Source organism: Lontra canadensis, unplaced genomic scaffold (genome assembly GCF_010015895.1).
Source record: "Lontra canadensis isolate GAN:19392208 unplaced genomic scaffold, GSC_riverotter_1.0 scaffold2, whole genome shotgun sequence".
In the NCBI taxonomy this organism is placed as follows: domain Eukaryota; kingdom Metazoa; phylum Chordata; class Mammalia; order Carnivora; family Mustelidae; genus Lontra; species Lontra canadensis.
Genome location: NW_022630996.1, coordinates 38,112,650 through 38,129,193, shown reverse-complemented (window position 1 = coordinate 38,129,193; position 16,544 = coordinate 38,112,650). Strand labels below are relative to the sequence as shown.

The window sequence follows — 16,544 nt, the reverse complement described above, 5'->3', positions numbered from 1 at the left end:
CAGCATTTGTAGAAAAGATTGTCCTTTCCCCATTGAAAGGTCTTGGCAGCATTGCCAAAATCAATAGACCCTACATGGGAGGGGTTATTCCTGGACTCTCTCTTCTATTCCATTGGTTTGCATGTGTATATTTTTGCCAGCACCATATTGTTTTGATTACCATGACTTTGCAGTAAGTTTTGAAATTAGGAAGTGTGAGGTTTCTAATACCCCCCCCAAAATATTGTTTTGACTTTTCAGGGTCCCCTAAAATTCAATATGAATTTTAATGTAGATTTTTCTATTTCTGAAAAAAAAATGCCATTGGGATTTTTATAAGGATTTCATTGAATCTGTGCATTACTTCGGGCAGTATTTTCATCTTAACAAATCAAGTCTTCTACTCCATTAACCGAGACATATTTTCCTTTCTTTAGATCTTTAATCTCTTTCAGTAATGCTTTGTAGTTGGGGGTTTTGTTTTGTGGCTGTTGTGTGTGTTTGTGTGTGTGTGTGTGTGTGTGTGTGTGTGTGTGTGTTTTGTAAAAGTTACCTCCTTGGTTAAATTTATTCCAGAGCATTTCTTTTTGATGCTATTGTAAATGGGCAGAATGTTTTTTTTTAAATTTTCTTTTCAGATTGTTTAATTTTAGTGTAAAAAAAGAACAGCAGATAGATTTTTGCATGCTAATTTTGTATCCTGCAATTTTGTTACATTTGCTTATTAACCTTAATAGTTTGCGTATGTGTGTGTTTATTCTTTAGGGTTTTCTGCCAATAAGATCATCTGTGAACAGATAATTTTATTTTTTCCTTTCCAATGTGGGTGCCTTTTATTTCTTTTCTTGCCTCATTATTCTGGCTAGAACTTCTGGTACTACCTTGAATAGAAATGGTGAAAGCAGACTACTGTCTTGTTCTTCATCTCAGGGGAAAAGCTCTCCATTTTCATCCCTGAGCATGGTGTTCACTGTGGGTTTTCATTAATGGCCCTCATCATGTTCGGGAAACACCCTCTACTCTTACCATGTTGAGAGTTTGTGTCTTGAAAGGGTGTTCACATCTGTCACATGCTTTTTCTGCAACAATTGAGATGCTCATGTGTGCTTTCTTTCTTCACCTATTAAAACCCACAATTTTGTATATATTTTTTGGATTTCCCGTCATTAAGTCAGGAAGAGGGAGCATCAGTCTCTGCTCCTCTGTCTTGGCAGGAAGCAAAGGTTCCATAAATACATTAAAAAAAAAAAATCTCTCCATGTTAACACAAGTAGATTTAGTTCATCCTTTATAATAGTATTTTCATAGTGTTTAATGGTATGCTCTATAGTAGTCCACTGTATGACCATATCACATTTTATTTAGTTATTAAATGATCCTTGGATTTTTGAGTTGTTTTCTGATTTTTACTACATAATACTTTTCTCTGGGACAAATTTTCAGAAAGGGAGCTTCTGACGTTTGTGTGTGTTCATGTATATACATTGAAAAGATCATATCAAATTACTTTTCAAAGTGGGTGTACCAATGTTCACGCCCATCTGCAAAGTAGAAAAGTACCATTTCCCCATATTAGTTTCCAAATGTCATATTTTTAGATATCAGAATTTTGGGCAATGTGATAGTGAAAAGGGTAGCTCATTATTATTTCCATTTTCATTTTCTTGAGTGTTAGTGATATTAAGCACCCCCTCATCTATTTATAGGCCGTACACTTTACTTATTTTCTGACTTATCTGCCTTTTCTTGTATGCTTACCCTGGCAAGTCAAAAAACTGAGGCTCAAAAATTTACCTAACTCCCAAGGTCACACAGCTGGCCAGCGGTGGAGGCAGAATTTGAACTTGAGTAGGTACAGAGGTAGTTGAGAGGGGTGTTCAGGGACCCTGGTCTCTTCGGGAAGACCATGGGCCTGGAGAATCCTTGGAGCAGGGCTTCTCAACCTTAGTTCCACTGACCTTTTAAATCGGATAATTCTTCATATGGTCACGGAGGCTGCTATCCTGCGCACTGTAGGCTGTCCAATAGCTTCTCTGGTTTCAATCCGTTATACCCCCGTAGCAACTTGCCACCGCCCTTGCCACCCTTATCTCTGGCTGGGGTACTGAAAACTGTCTCTAGGCATTGCCAAATAGTCTGTGGGGGATGAAATCGCTCCCTGTGAAAAGCCATTACTTTAGATGATTATTATTAAGTGTCAATATCCATTATTAACCATCATTCATGCTAATGACATTGACACTAATTACCAAGGGGCTAACTGTGATATGTAACCTTGCACTGTGGCTCATTTATAGCTGGGGGATGGAAAGTTCCAGCTTTCCCTTTAAGCCACACCTGCTCAGTGTTCTGCTCTCCCACCTGTGAGTCTTCCCTTTGCCTGCCCCTCCAGGAGCTCTGCTTTACCCTGGAGAGGAGCTGAGCTGTGTGTGTGCCCCGTTTGTACTGTTTTCATGGGTGACCCGCAGGAAAACCTTTGGGAGAGGGAAGGGGGTCTGGGGCTTGGGGTGGGTGGTTCATGTTTTCTCTTCAAAATATTTTTCTTCAACGCTGTCGGCGATGAATACAAATGGAAAAATAAATCCCTGCTGATGTAAAATGACTCCTCACTGTCCACGAGGCGGGGTGTGGAGCCTTCATCATTCATGATTTGGGGCGGGCTGTAAACAAGCTTGTTGTCACCCACATCCAGCCTGCCAGGCTCTGGGACTACAGACCTATGCACAAACACAGTGGCATCCAGGGCCCTGGAAGATACCATGTGCTTCCAAAGCCCCAAAGGCTGCATGAGATCTGGGTGGGACTTAGAGCCTTGTCTTCAGCTTGGTCAACAGGGATTCTGTATTTTAAAGTCAAAACTATAATAAAAGTGACCAGGAATTGAATGTTCTAAAATCATTAGAGCAGCTTTGGTAGGGCCTCTGCTGCTAGGACAACTTTTGGCTGGTCCATCAGGGGCTTGTGATCTAGTTTCTTTTTCTAAGGTCATCCCTGCTCTGCAACCCCCACGGACAATCTGCTCCCATCCCTGCTGCGTCCCCATGGCCCTGGACCCACCCTGCAGCCCTGTAGATGAGACTCGGGTCACCAACCAAACTGGGGGCTCCCTGGTGGTGGGCCCAGCTCTTCTTCTCTGAGTTTCCTTCATTTGTGGGGGGAGGCTCTCTCCACTGTGCGCCAGCAGAAAGCTGGGCTCAGAGAAGGAAATGACAAAGGATGTTGACCAGCTAGGGCAAGAAATGTCCTGTGGCTCTCACATCTCTGGGCCCTTGCTGTCAGGACAGGCACATGGGAAGACTTAGGGACAAAGTGGAAGTGGGAGGGGATGGGGGCATGGAGGCCCACTTTAGGGCCGGGGCTGAGTTGGGCACTGTGTCCTGCAATCCTGTGAATATTTAGCTGGTTCTGTCCCTTTTGCTGGCTTCTGCCTATGCAAACAGCAACCAGAGTAGGCAGAAGCCAGGGGCAGCGGCGTGGCGGCAACAGCAGGGGACTGTGGGGAGGGAAGAGGGTTGGAGCTCACAACGAGGACAAGGACGCTGACTGAAGGAGCCAACTCAGAGCCCCACCATGGACAGCAGGGCATGGGGTGCCTGCATCCTCTGTTTGCTGAGCCCATTGCCAATTGTGAGTAGCCAACACAGACCCTCCTGCATCTCCCACTGGGCTCGGGATCTGGGAGCCTCAGGGCTATATGGGGGGGGGGGTGCAGCTGGGGCCTGGCGGGGTCCCCACTGCCTATTCCCCAGCACAGCAGTTTCTTCCTACTAAGCAGACTACTGACCATGGCTCAGAGAAATCCTGCCCAATCCCCTCATTCCTCTCATCCCCCTCCTCCCCCACCAACTCAGCTGCTTTGCTCTGGGTAGCTCTGCTAGGAAACCTGGCTGAGCTGACTTAGCCTCCCTGTTGCTTCCCTCCAGGGCCTGTCTGGGCCCCCCCCCCCCCGGGGGGGGAACCACAGAGACTGTGTCTGCCCAAAACAGACTCTGAATCTGGGAGGCAGTAGGGCCTCTCTTCTCTGTCTTGTGTCCCCCAAGTCTTCTCTGAGCTACAGGTCCCTAATTCTTCCACAAAATCTCCAGACTCCTTCTCATCCCCCGCATCCCAGGAGCTACCTTCTTCTCAGGTTGCTGCCTCTTAAGTGGCTATGGCCAGGGACCAGGTGCGCCTGCTCGGGGAGTGGAGGACAGCTGCTCCCCCGCTGGCACTTGGGGAACTGCTCCTCTCTCCATGCCCTATGCTGGGGGCTAGAGGAGCTTTTGGCAAATTGACATGCGGGAGAGTGGGGTGCGGGACAGGGGCCCTCCCTGCATGTGCTGCAATTTCCCAGCATGTCTTCCAGGAGTTACCGCAAGGGACACAGGGACCAGGACAGGACGTACAAGGTACTAGGTGGGAAGCTCAACGCAGGCAGACTGAGGACTCCTTCCTCCACTGGCTTGTGTGTGTGCATGTGTGTGTGCTCATGGCCGCCAGGCCTGCCAAGCACCCGACAGCACCTGCCCCTAGGTGCACAGCCTTGGGGCTAGAATCCCGGCCCCAGGGAAACTAGTTGTGTGGCCTGGGCAAGTTCCCTACCTTTCCTGAGCCCAACTTGTCTCTTGTATAAAGGAGATCATATCAGCTCACTGGGGCTATTGCGCATTGAGTGGGATCTGATTTGTCAAGGGCTGGGCATAGGGTGCTTGACAAATTTCTCCTCCTCTGCCTCCTCCTCCTCCTTCTTGTTTTCTTTCTTTCTTTCTTTTTTTTTTTGGTAATTTCAGCAGAGTTGACACACCTTGTTACATTAGTTTCAGGTGTACCAGATAGTGATTTGACAAGCTGATACGTCATGCTGTACTCTCCACAAGTGTGGCTCCCATCTGTCACCTACAATGCTATTACAACGCCATCGACTTTATTCCCTGGGCTGTAACTTTCCTCCCTGTGCCTTATTCATTCCATACCTGGAAGCCTGTAGCTCCCACTCTCCTTCACCTGTTTTGCCCTTCCCCCTTTTTTTGCCATACAGGTAACTTCTATTGCCTTCCCTTCTGCAGTGAGGGAGTCTCCTTCCTCACATCTGTGTGCCCCCCACCATAACCAAGTGGGCACTCTCTCACTTCCCCCTCAACACCTACCTCCCCCCACCTTCCCTCTGACTCCTTCACGCCTCCTTATCTGGCTCTGACATTCCTGCCTCCTTCTTAGAAGGACCTCCTATCCACCCAGATAATTTAGGGTAAACTCCCCATCAAAAGATCGTTACCTTAATCCCAGCTGCAAAATCCCTTTGGCCCTGCCAGAGAGCATATTCAGTTTTCAGGGATTAGGACGTAGACATTGTTGTGTGTATGAGGAGCATTTTTCTGCCTACCAAGGTACTTTGTGCAGGATTGCATCCAGGGAGCAGGAGTGCAGAATGGGGTTAGGAGAGCAGGGACGGAGGAAAGGCCCGGCACAGACAAGTCGTGGGCTCAGCCAGCTCCAGGAGATCTTCAGAAGACTCGAGTTCAACGTGTCTCAGAACTTACTCCCAAGAGATGAAATTGGGAACCATCTGTCCAAATGTCCATCTTTCTTTCCTTTCTCCCTCCCCACGTCCCTCCCTCCCTTCCTTCCATCCTTCCTTGCTTCCTTCCTTCCTCCTTTCCCTCCTCCACCAAGTACCCTTGCCAGTACTGTGAGCCAAGCCCTGTGCTTAGGAGCAGGGGTGCAGAAAGGCATCAGGCTTTGTCTCTCTTCTAAGGTCTTTGGGACCAGAGAACCCGGAAGGAGCTGCTGATCAGCTTGGCCAATCCCCTTACCTCCTTCCTGCAGGTATCCGGCCATGTGCACCCAGAGTGCGACTTCATCACCCAACTGAGAGAGGATGAGAGGTCATGTCTGCAAGCAGCAGAATGGATGCCCAACACCACGCTGGGTATGGCGCTGGGGAGGGAGGGAGTGACTTCTAGATTCCCTTATCTCCTCCAGCCTCATCCCTCTCAATGCTGGAAGGGCCTGGACCCCTGAGTCTGCTGTGCTTCCATCTGTCTCTGCAGGCTGCCCCAGGATGTGGGATGGGCTGCTGTGCTGGCCGACGGGGGGCTCTGGCGAGTGGGTGACTCTCTCTTGCCCTGATTTCTTCTCTCACTTCAGTTCCGAGCTAGGTGAGGGTTCTGGGTGTGGAGGTGAGTGGGGAGGAGAGGTGGTTTCATCTGGTGATGCCAGAATATGCAGGTGCCTCCCTGGCTTTGGGGGCAGTAGATCTGGATTTGAACACCAACTTCCCATCTTCCCATGTGTCCTTGGGCTAGTCACTCAACCTCCAAACGCTCAGCTTCCTGACCTATGACCTGGGGAAAACAAGAACTTTAACCTCAGAGGGGGTGAGGATTGGTGATGAGAGCATGGAAGTGCAGGACCCAGGGCCTGACCCCAAGGGACTGTTCTGTGGGTGTTAGCAGGAGGGTGGAGGGGTGGAGGGGAGGAGGGCCTGTCTGACTGTTCCCATGCTACCAGCGGCCGAGTGGGGGGAGTGAGGAAGGCTTGCTCCTGGAACCCAGGCCCCTGGAGAGAAGGCCACCCCCTCTCTGCACTGGGAGGAGCTGTCTGCAGACTCTGGATGGTCCATGACTCCCCAACCCATGCTGGAGAGAGAGAAGGAGCGATAACCTGTTCTCTGTTCCCACCTCTACATGCCTTCCAGGGGTCGTGAAGAGGGATTGCACTATCACGGGTTGGTCTGAGCCCTTCCCACCTTACCCTGTGGCCTGCCCTGTGCCCCTAGAGCTGCTGATGGAGGAGGTAAGAGGCTTCTTGGAGGAAGAGTCACCATGAACATTTGTAGGGATGGTGGGCCGCACAATGGAGGGGTTACCATTCCCACTAGCTAGCAGGTTGGAATATTAATTGCAGAAGTTTCCAGAAGATGGCAGTATCTAGAAGAGAGAGGGCCATGGTCTTTTGCTAATTGCTTAGGGGTGCTTCATGAGCCACGGTGCTGGGAAAGAGGGGAGGCAGAGGGCAGTGTGGGAGGTGTGCTGGCTGCTGTCTCCTTGGCGTGCCCTCTCTGCGCTCAGGCCCCCAGGGCAGGAGCTTTGAGCGGTTCAAGGGAAACAGAGGCTCTTAGTGGTCCTGGACACGCTCCTTCCCTTCTCCAGTCCTCAGTCCATGGAGTGGTGTACATGCCCCACACTTCCAAATTGAGCAGGGCCTCTGCAAGGTGCTTTGGTACCCACAGTCCCATACGTCTTTCCCCTCAGCCCTGCAAGGCAAGGCCTGAGTCTGACCATTTTTCAGATGAGAAGACAGACACAGGTTGTGATTGCCTACACCCTCAGGGGTCCCGATCCCCTCCCTCGGGCTACCCCATCCATCTCCATCTTTTCCACTTTTCCCTGTGCCTGTTGCTGGTTGCCCCCCTACTTCGGGGCATGTTGTGTGTACAAGACAGTAAGCAAATAGGATTTGGTAAAGGAGCCCCAGTTCCTCTTGAGCTTTTCTCATTCCTCAGTGAATGAAGAACATACCTATGAATGAATGAATGAAGCAGTAGTTTCTTTGCTGCCTGTCCGGCCCCAGTAACGGTGAGAGTCAACTGTCTCACTCCCGGGCCCCTTCCCTTCACACCAACATCCCCCATCTGCCCACCAGCAGGTCAGATGCAAGACAGGCTGTAAACAAACACTTCTATTTGTGAGGGAGCTTGCTCCAGTTCCCACGGGTGCCCCTGCCCCCAGATGGGGTGCTCTGGGGTAGAACTGAGAGCCTTTACCTGCTTGGTCATCAAGCCTCCCCTTCCCTGAAAGTGCAGCTGCTGAGACTTCCTCTGTCTCTACCTTGCCAGAAATCCTACTTCTCCACGGTGAAAATCATCTATACCCTGGGCCATAGCATCTCCGTCGTGGCCCTCTTTGTGGCCATTGCCATCCTGGTTGCTCTCAGGTTTGCCGTCCTCTTTGCCTGCTCGAGAACCTTCCCTACCTCCCTATTGCCTGCAGCACTAAGCCTGATTCCTTGCCTGGATACCCAGGAGGTTCCCAGATCTAGACACCATGGCCATTCCTGGCTTTTCCTTTCCTTCCCCCTGCATGTCCCCTTTCCACCCCTTGGAAAGCCCCTCCAGGACTCACTACCATCTCTACACCGTTGCTCACATGGAACTTACTCTATTTGCTTGGAATGCCCAGTTGTTTTGTTCTTGATATATTTATATCTGTTAAAATCCGAAACCCAACTCCCAACTGCTTCAAGAATCCTTTTTGCCTCCCCCCGCTGAAACCCTTCTTCACTATTCCAGCCCTTTGATCATTGCCCCTCTGGAGGCCCTCCAACTTCAGAGTCTGAGCCCCAAATCATGGCTTGTGCTGTTGTCTGTCTCATGGGGCTGTGCCTCATCTCTCTGAGCACCTAGGGGGCTCCCCTGGGTGGTATCCTGCCCTTTCTGTCTCTGTCCCCCGACTCTGAGCCCCTGAAGGGAGGGACTGGTCCTCTCTGTCCTCTCACCTGTGTTGAGCCCGGGGCAGTGGTTGGTCAGCTGTCCCGCACGGTCACTCCAAGTGCAGCCCAGTGTGGCTCAAGTCAGTCAAGTTTGCTTCCCACCACGCTCACCCTCCTCCCTCCCCGCTCTTCCAGGAGGCTCCACTGTCCTCGGAACTACATCCACACCCAGCTGTTTGTCACCTTTATCCTCAAGGCAGGCGCTGTGTTCCTGAAGGACGCCACCCTCTTCCACAGCGAGAACACGGACCACTGCAGCTTCTCCACTGTAACAACTGGAAGGCCCCGGGGTGGGAGGGGAAGGAAGGCTGTGTGAGAAATAGAGATGTGCCCCACCCCGCCAGCCCGCCTAGTCCTGTGGGCTGACCCTGGGGCTCTACAATTGCCAATAACAGAGCAGGAAACACCCACCCCTCCGCAGAGTCAGGTCCTAGATCCCCATGCCATTTCTTGGACTACAGGGCCGATTCATGTCTTTCCCCGAGTTCCGTGTTCCCCTTCCCATTCCTTATTCCATACTCTGACCTGGCCGGTATTGGCCCCAGCAGTCTCTGCATTTCCTACCTGCCTGCACGTGCCAGCCTGTCCGTGGCTGGGTGTGGGTATGTGCGGGGTGAGGCGGAGCTGGGGCGGGGTGTGGCAGAATGCACCTGACTACGGGACCACTGAGTGGGGCAGGGGGTGTTGAGTACTGGGCTTCAGGGAGGAGGTGGTTCTGGAGCTGGGAGGGGCAAAGGGGAGGGAAGACACATTTAACGGAGGGGCCGGGGTGAATCGACTCTCTCAGATGGGAACACATGAAGCCATGTCCAAGAACCAGAGAGGTCACAGCAGGACAGGAAGGTGGGAGAAACAGGAGAACGAAAATCCAAGGCCATTGGGGATAGCACGGAGGCCCCGCACCCCACAGGCACACTAACTGTGCAGGAAATGGACAGATACGCAGAGGGACAAACCCACAATGACCTTAAAGAATGAATGAAAGGAAAACTAGTAATAATGATATGAACTGAGCACTTCCAGGTGACACTGCTCTAAATGCTTTATTGCATATATTACCACTTTTATTTCCTGGGTATGTTTTCATTTTAGTTCCATTTATATGTGTGTGGGCCTGGGTCCAAGCTCAGGCTGCCTGAGCTCAGGGGTGGTGCTCCTCACCCCTGACAGAAGAGCGAGTCACGTGCTGAGCGAGTGAAGGCAGTGTGAGGGCCCATACGTTTGCAGGAATGAACGGAGCTCCACACCCACAGCTCTGGGGCTGGACGTGGGGTCAGGAAGGACTGACCAAAAGAGCAAATAGTAGCAATCCCTACGCAGCGTTTCCATCTCGTCCTCATGATGAGGCATTTGATAGGAATTGGGAGTATTTCCTTTGACAGACGAGAAGGCGAGGTCTGGGGAGGTTACCCAGCTAATGCAGGCTAGGTGTGAACTCAGATCACAAGTCTGTGCGGTTAACCACCACATTACACTACCACGGCCCCTCTGGGGCAGCCTGAGGGGGAGGGGCCTGAGTGGAGTAGGGGCTCCAGTGGGTGTCCAGCTCCAAAAAAGCCACGCCCTGGCCCACAGGTTCTATGTAAGTTCTCCGTGGCCACCTCCCATTTTGCCACCATGACCAACTTCAGCTGGCTCTTGGTAGAAGCTGCATACCTGACCTGCCTCTTGGCCTCCAAGTCGCCCAGCACAAGGAGAGCCTTCTGGTGGCTGGTTCTTGCTGGCTGGGGTGAGTGCTGAGGCTGGGTGGGGCACCGTAGGGCTGGGGGAGGGCTGGGGATGCACAGGGAGCTCAACCAAAGGTCCCTTCTGCTCGCTGATGGTGACGCAACACCCAGAGCGGGGAAGGAACAGCAACTGGTAGTTCTACGGCTTCCTGGTCCCATCTTCCCGGTGCCCCATGTAGCCTGCAGTGGTGGCAGCAGGTAGGCGTAAGTCTCTGAGCCAAGGACGCAGACCCCTTACTGGTTTCCTCTGTACCCCCACAGGGCTTCCCCTGCTCTTCACTGCCATGTGGGTGTGTTGCAAAGTGGTCTTCGAGGATGTGGCGTGAGTCTGGGGGGAATCACTCCCCACAGTGCCGGGTATGGGCTGGACCAACAGGCAGTGTGGTGGTCCTCCAAGCTGGGGAGAAGAGGAGGAGACTCTGGCCCTGCCTTCAGGGAACACCCAGGCTTGGGTGCAAGATGGGAAGGTCATTGTGGGTAGCATGGAAGGGGCAGGACCCGGAGTGGGAGGGGGCCTTAGATGCTCGGGGTGCTGGGCTCAGGAAGAGGTGGGGTTTGGGAACACACTAAATAGGGCCTCCTAGAACAAGGGGAGGTTCTGGGGCCAGCAAGAAGCAGCTAGGTGGAGAGAGAGAGGGTTAGCCCAACATGGATTGCCATGTCCCTTTGGAAGTGGTCCCAACTGGCTGGGAGAGGAGATAAGACTGGGCAGACATTTTTGGTGCCCCCCATCAGTTCTGGCTTGTCTTCTCCCTAGGTGCTGGGACCTGGATGACAGCTCTCCTTACTGGTGGATCATCAAAGGCCCGATCGTCCTCTCTGTTGGGGTCAGTCCCTCGGGCCACGCCCTCTGCTTTCTGCTCCCTGGGTCGGTAGAGGTGGCTGTCCGACAGGAAACATGACTCCATGCTGGGAGGCAGGATACCTGGGCTCTTTAGCCCTGCTCTGCAGGCTTGTCTGCGCGGCCCTCTCTGGACCTCAGTGTTGGTGAAACTGGGCGCCAGGGCGGGTGGGGGTGGTCTCCACAGCACTCAGGCTCCTTCTCGCTCCGAGTCGTGATGAATTCAGTGCCTGACTGTAGGTCGTGTCCCACTGCAGCGAGGCTGGTGTGGGGAGCGGAAGGAGGGCGGTAGCTGAGCCAACTGCCTGCCCCCATGCTGCAAACCAGGTCACTTGGGCTGGTTTGCATGGCCTCAGGGAATGTGTGCATTGCCCCCAATATTATCAAAAGGGCGGACACCTACTTTGTCAGAGTAGACCCTGGGAGGTGATGGAGGCAGGATGACAAGTTCTGACCCTCCCCCCAGCCCTTTATTCCCGGGCTAGAGAGGGAGGGGGACCTAGGATGCAAGTTCTAGATTAACAACCTGTACATCCCTCCACCTGCACATCCCTGTGTCTCAAGGATTTAGGATTTCTAATCCTCAAAGAGGTCCCATCCCAGGCCACCGGGGCCACCCCCTGACTCTTGCCTTTCACCTTCCTGCACTTCTATTTCCAGGTGAATTTTGGGCTTTTTCTCAATATTATCCGTGTCCTGCTGAGGAAGCTGGAGCCGGCTCAGGGCAGTCTCCGTACCGAGTCTCAGTACTGGTAATGTGTGTGTACACATGTGTGCCTTTGGGGACCCTGGGGCCATCACTGGAGTGGGAGTCAGTGTAGTTCCATTTCATTCACTATCCAGGACTGTGGTCCTACCTAAGCTTCCAGAGAAAGAACAGATCTTGTCCCTGCCCTCTAGGAGATCACAGTGTGGGGAGGATCAGGCTCCAAGTATCCAGTTACCAGGCCAAATGGACCGATGAGCGGTCAGGTCCATTTCTGTGGGATCCCACGGGAGGAAAACTTTTCTAGATGGAGGGATGGGAATGAGGTACGATTAGGGAAGACTTCCTGGAGGAGGTGGTCTTTGAATTAGACTTTTATGTGTAGATGTTGAATAAATGGAGCATTTGGCAACAAGAACAGCAAGATTCATGGCCCCAAAGTAAGGAAGCCCTGCATTGCACCACACTGTGTTTGGGGAGGCTGGTGTTCTCCAGGGTACCTGATGCAGAGAGTCTATATGGGGAACTGAAGGGAAGTGGGAGTGAGCAGGAGGCATGTGGGAGTTTCTAATCCCAGCCTTGGGTGCCTAGGGCTTGTCTTCTCCTGCAGGCGTCTCTCTAAATCCACGCTTCTCCTTATCCCGTTGTTGGGAGTTCACTATGTCATCTTCAACTTTCTGCCCGACAGTGTGGGCCTGAGCATCCGCCTCCCCCTGGAGTTGGGACTGGGCTCCTTCCAGGTGAGGACCCCCATAGGGACTCTTTCCACCAAGTCCTTGGGCAGGAGGGAAGCAGTGCTGCCCACTGCTATGGCTGAGTTCATGGTAGGTTAAGGGTTACTACCAGGCTTGGTTATTCTTTCTTTCATCCATCTATCTCTCTATTCATTCAGCTTCCCCTGAGCCCATCTACTCATCCATTTAGCCATCCATTGACCCATCCTCCATCCATCTATCCATCCATCCAGCCAGCCAGCCAGCCACCTACCTCTTTACCCATGCATCTATCACTCACTTATTCATTCATCTATCCATTCATTAGCCACCCATGCATCTCTCATCCACTTATCTGTCTATCCAACATTTCCTGAGCACCTATTATGTGCCAGGATCTGTGCTTAATAGGAAAATCAGAGAAATAGCCTTAGCAGGCTTTCCACAACGACTACACAAGACAACGTGCCTGGCATGTAGTAAGATGAATGCACCTCCTTCCCTTTCCCCAAAGACCTGACCCAGGCCACATCCTGGGGGTGGGTGGAGGAAAATATAGTAGAAGGATTGTGGACAGCTTGTGGCCAGGCCATCATATTCTGATGTGGTCCTTTCTCTTTGGCCCTGCAGGGCTTCATCGTTGCCGTCCTGTATTGCTTTCTCAACCAAGAGGTATATAACTCTGCTGGCTATTCTTAGTCCTTGAGTCTCCTCTCCTGTCAGAACTAAGGCCACTCATCTTCTTCCCAGACCCTGCGAATCCCAGCTCAAACCAAACCTTGACTCTTGTGATCGTTTGGGAAGCTTCATTTGTCCTGAGTTTCTAGATCAAGCTGAACCTGATTGCTTCATGTTAATGTCCTTTATCCATCCCTCCTCTGGGTTGGACCAAATATACTATCCATTCAGGACCAGGGATGGTCTAAAAGGATCCCCCAATTCTGTGTTCCTAAAACCGAACAAAAGGGAGAGTGGAGGAGGGAACGAGCCAGCTCTGGGAGAGACAGAGAAAACAGAGACAACAGAACTGAAAGTCAGAGGCAGACATAAAGGGAACTAGGAAAATAGAGTCAGGTGCAGCAACAGGGAGGTTGATGAAGAACAGAGCCAGGGATCCTGAGAGAAAGCACCTGGAAGAGAGGGACTGATGAAGAGAAGAGACCAACCAGAGGAGGACACACCCATGACCAAATCGATGGTGCTGATATGTTTATAGAGACATGAAAGATGGCAGAGAGTGGAAAAGGAAAACATCCCACCCAAGAGGCACCTTGCATTTGTCCCTTAGGACAGACTAGCTCTGTGGGAAAGGCAGGAGAATTTATCTCAGTGCCCTACACCCCAGGCCCTGCGGCTGTGTGCATGGCAGGGTGACGGGTTCCCTCGGGCAGCATGGATTTGCCATGGGCTCTGATCCTCTGGAGATGCACATGCCCTCTGCCAGCTGTGGAATGGAGCTCGCCCCTCTCCTGCCACCTCTGTCCCTGACTGGCTCCCACCCCTCTGGCTCTTGACTCCCACTGCAGCCTCCCTGAGTCTCACACAGCCTTATCTGGTGTCTGGGTGCAGACACAGGACTATGGTATCTGTTTGTAGTGGCTCTTGAGTGCTGTGGACAGTGACAAGAGTGGGGAACAGGCCTGGCTGTGGCCGGAGGGACCTGGGAAAGAGGCTTCCATGGAGAGCTGTGAAAGAATCTGTCCTGGGAAATCCTGCTGGAGACCAGATAGTTACATACCTCTGGTGATGGGGAGCTTACTACTCATAAATAGCTCTTCTGTTGTTAAGCATCTATGAGGGGAAGCTCACCTTTACCTTGAACAGATATCTGTCTCCCTTTTATCTTTCACTACAGCCCAAGTTCAGCTCTGTCAGTGGGTGGGTGGGTGGGGGGGGGGTCACAGCCTCTCAGCTCCCTTTGACCCCAATAGCACCTTGGAGATGTCTCAGTTCAGATTTCCCTGCCCCCCTGTCCTCCCTCCCAACCTAGCTGTTTTTCTTTCAGGAATCCCAGTCCCCTTACCTCAGCTCCTTAGACAGGGTTCCATCTTTTCTCCCTTTAGGTCATATCCTCTGGACAGGTTCCCAGTGGCCATCATTTAGTTAAGTGGGCAGGGCAGGACTGAATCCCAGAGCAGGGGGTGGGAGGCCACTGAGGGAGGACAGTGGGGCTAGTTGGCCAGAAACAGAAGAAAACACCCCTAGGAAATGTCTTTAACTGGACTCATACAAAGGTAGTGCTAAAAACTAGAGTAAAGAGCTAAAGGGATTGGCCAGGAATGCTCACAGGAAGGAGGAAGTCATATCTTTCAGAGATAGAACTTAGTGATGGCTCTGGTCAATCATGGCTTCTCCTCTCCCAGGAGTCCGTGTCTCTGTTTCTCCTGCGTGGTCTCTCCCTAGACCCTCAGTCCCCCTGGGGTGGAGTACAGAAGTAGCAGTGGGACCTTCCTAACATCCTCTCCCTTGCCCCTGGAGGTAAAGACCGAGATCTCACGGAGGTGGCACGGCCATGACCTTGAGCTTCTACCAGCCCGGAGGACCCACACCAAGTGGACAATGCCTTCTTGCTCTGGGGTGAAGGCGTTGACATCTGTCTGCTAGGTTAGCCACATCATGCGACTGGAGCGTACACCTGGACTTGGGCAGGTACAATGGGTCCGCCACCCTCTGCAGGAGCAAGAGGGATGGGCACCATGGGGAGTTAGGAGAAGGGAGTTGGGGGAAATTGGAAGGGGAGGTGAACCATGAGAGACTATGGACTCTGAAAAACAATCTGAGGGGTTTAAAGGGGCGGGGGGTAGGAGGTTGGGGGAACCAGGTGGTGGGCATTAGAGAGGGCACGGATTGCATGGAGCACAGGGTGTGGTACAAAAACAATGAATACTGTTATGCTGAAAATAAATTAAAAAAAAAAAGAGGGATGGGCACCCTGAGAACCCTTAGGCCACGCCTCCACCCCAGCTGCTGCCCTCCACCTGCACCTGTCCTGCACCTGACCCTCGGCCCCTGTGTGTCTACCTCTGACGTCCCTGGCTGCTCTGCCTGTATTCTCCTGTTCCTCCTCCTGGAGTCTGGGCCATAGCCCAAGGCCAGAGGAGCCAATAAACTTGTAAACGAATAGATACAGAGTTTGAGTGGACACCTGTGCCGCCACAGGGGCGGGACCTGCAGCCTTGATTTGGATCTCTGGTGTGGAAGCGCCTTTATCATTCCCCCGTCCATTTCGTCCCCATTGTTAGTCTGCGCAAGAATCCTCTTGTTTAATTTACTCTTAAAACGTGTTCTCTCTTGTCTCTATCTCCAGTCCCATCCCTCTCCTCCCACAAGCAAGCGTCCCCACGTGTTTCATGTGAATATTTGCGTTTCTGTGTGTTTTTGCAAAATACGTAGTATTTTGTGTGTCTGCACTTTCGAGCTGCCTAAATTTTGTCGGTTATATGCTTCATTCTGCTTCTGACATTTTCCCATCGGCACTCTGCTTTGAAGACATCCACCCGTGTTGCTGTGTGCTCATCTGGTCCCTTGTTTTGACTGCCATATGGTGCCACATGGTGTCATCGCCCACGTCTGACCGGTCCTGTCTCCCCCTCTCCCCCGTAGGTGAATATTCACATGCTTGTCCCCTCATGCACCTGTACAAGGGAGACTTTCTCCGGGACAAAGCCCCAGGAACAAACGTGCCGGGTCATCACATGTGCCTTTTCTTCCAGGATCAGGTACCGCCAGATTGCGCTCCAGAATGCTCGCGAAACCTGCACTCCCACCGGCAGCTCCACCAACACTTGGCATTACCCAGCTTTTTAATGTTTGCAAGTCAAATGGGTGTAAAGTGACATCTCATTGTTGTTTCAATTTGCATTTCTCTGATAACTAATGAGTGTGAGCTTCTCTTCCCCTGCCTGTTAGCCTTTTGGGTTTGTTCTTTTGGAAATCCACTCAGGTCCCTTTCCCTATTTTTCTCCGTCTCGGAGATGTCCCAATTCTAGGTCTTTCCCTCAGGTTCTCTCCATTGTGTGCCTTCCTGTGCCCATAGCCTACTTTCTGCTGCCCCCCCACTTGGTGGAGGGCCCGGGAGGTAACGCATTCTAAGGGTCAGCCTTTCCCCC

General features: G+C 52.0%; 1 protein-coding gene across 1 annotated transcript; it reads left to right on the top strand.

The window, feature by feature from the left end:
- Positions 1–3,549: 3,549 nt before the first annotated feature.
- Positions 3,550–16,225, top strand: GHRHR (growth hormone releasing hormone receptor). Its single transcript, XM_032865634.1, has 14 exons — positions 3,550–3,606; positions 5,785–5,887; positions 6,009–6,116; positions 6,656–6,753; positions 7,796–7,893; positions 8,584–8,716; positions 10,024–10,177; positions 10,437–10,497; positions 10,933–11,002; positions 11,677–11,768; positions 12,333–12,462; positions 13,066–13,107; positions 14,914–15,039; positions 16,149–16,225. Exons 1-13 carry the CDS (start codon positions 3,550–3,552, stop codon positions 15,037–15,039), a joined length of 1,272 nt encoding a protein of 423 aa, XP_032721525.1. The 3' UTR covers positions 16,149–16,225.
- The last annotated feature ends 319 nt before the right edge of the window (positions 16,226–16,544 follow it).

Coding starts and splice junctions, on each gene's coding strand:
- GHRHR (XM_032865634.1), top strand. CDS start 3,550: ATGGACAGCAGGGCATGGGGTGCCTGCATCCTCTGTTTGCTGAGCCCA. Junction 10,178..10,436: donor GCTGGTTCTTGCTGGCTGGG/GTGAGTGCTGAG, acceptor GTACCCCCACAG/GGCTTCCCCTGCTCTTCACT. Junction 13,108..14,913: donor ATTGCTTTCTCAACCAAGAG/GTATATAACTCT, acceptor TTGCCCCTGGAG/GTAAAGACCGAGATCTCACG.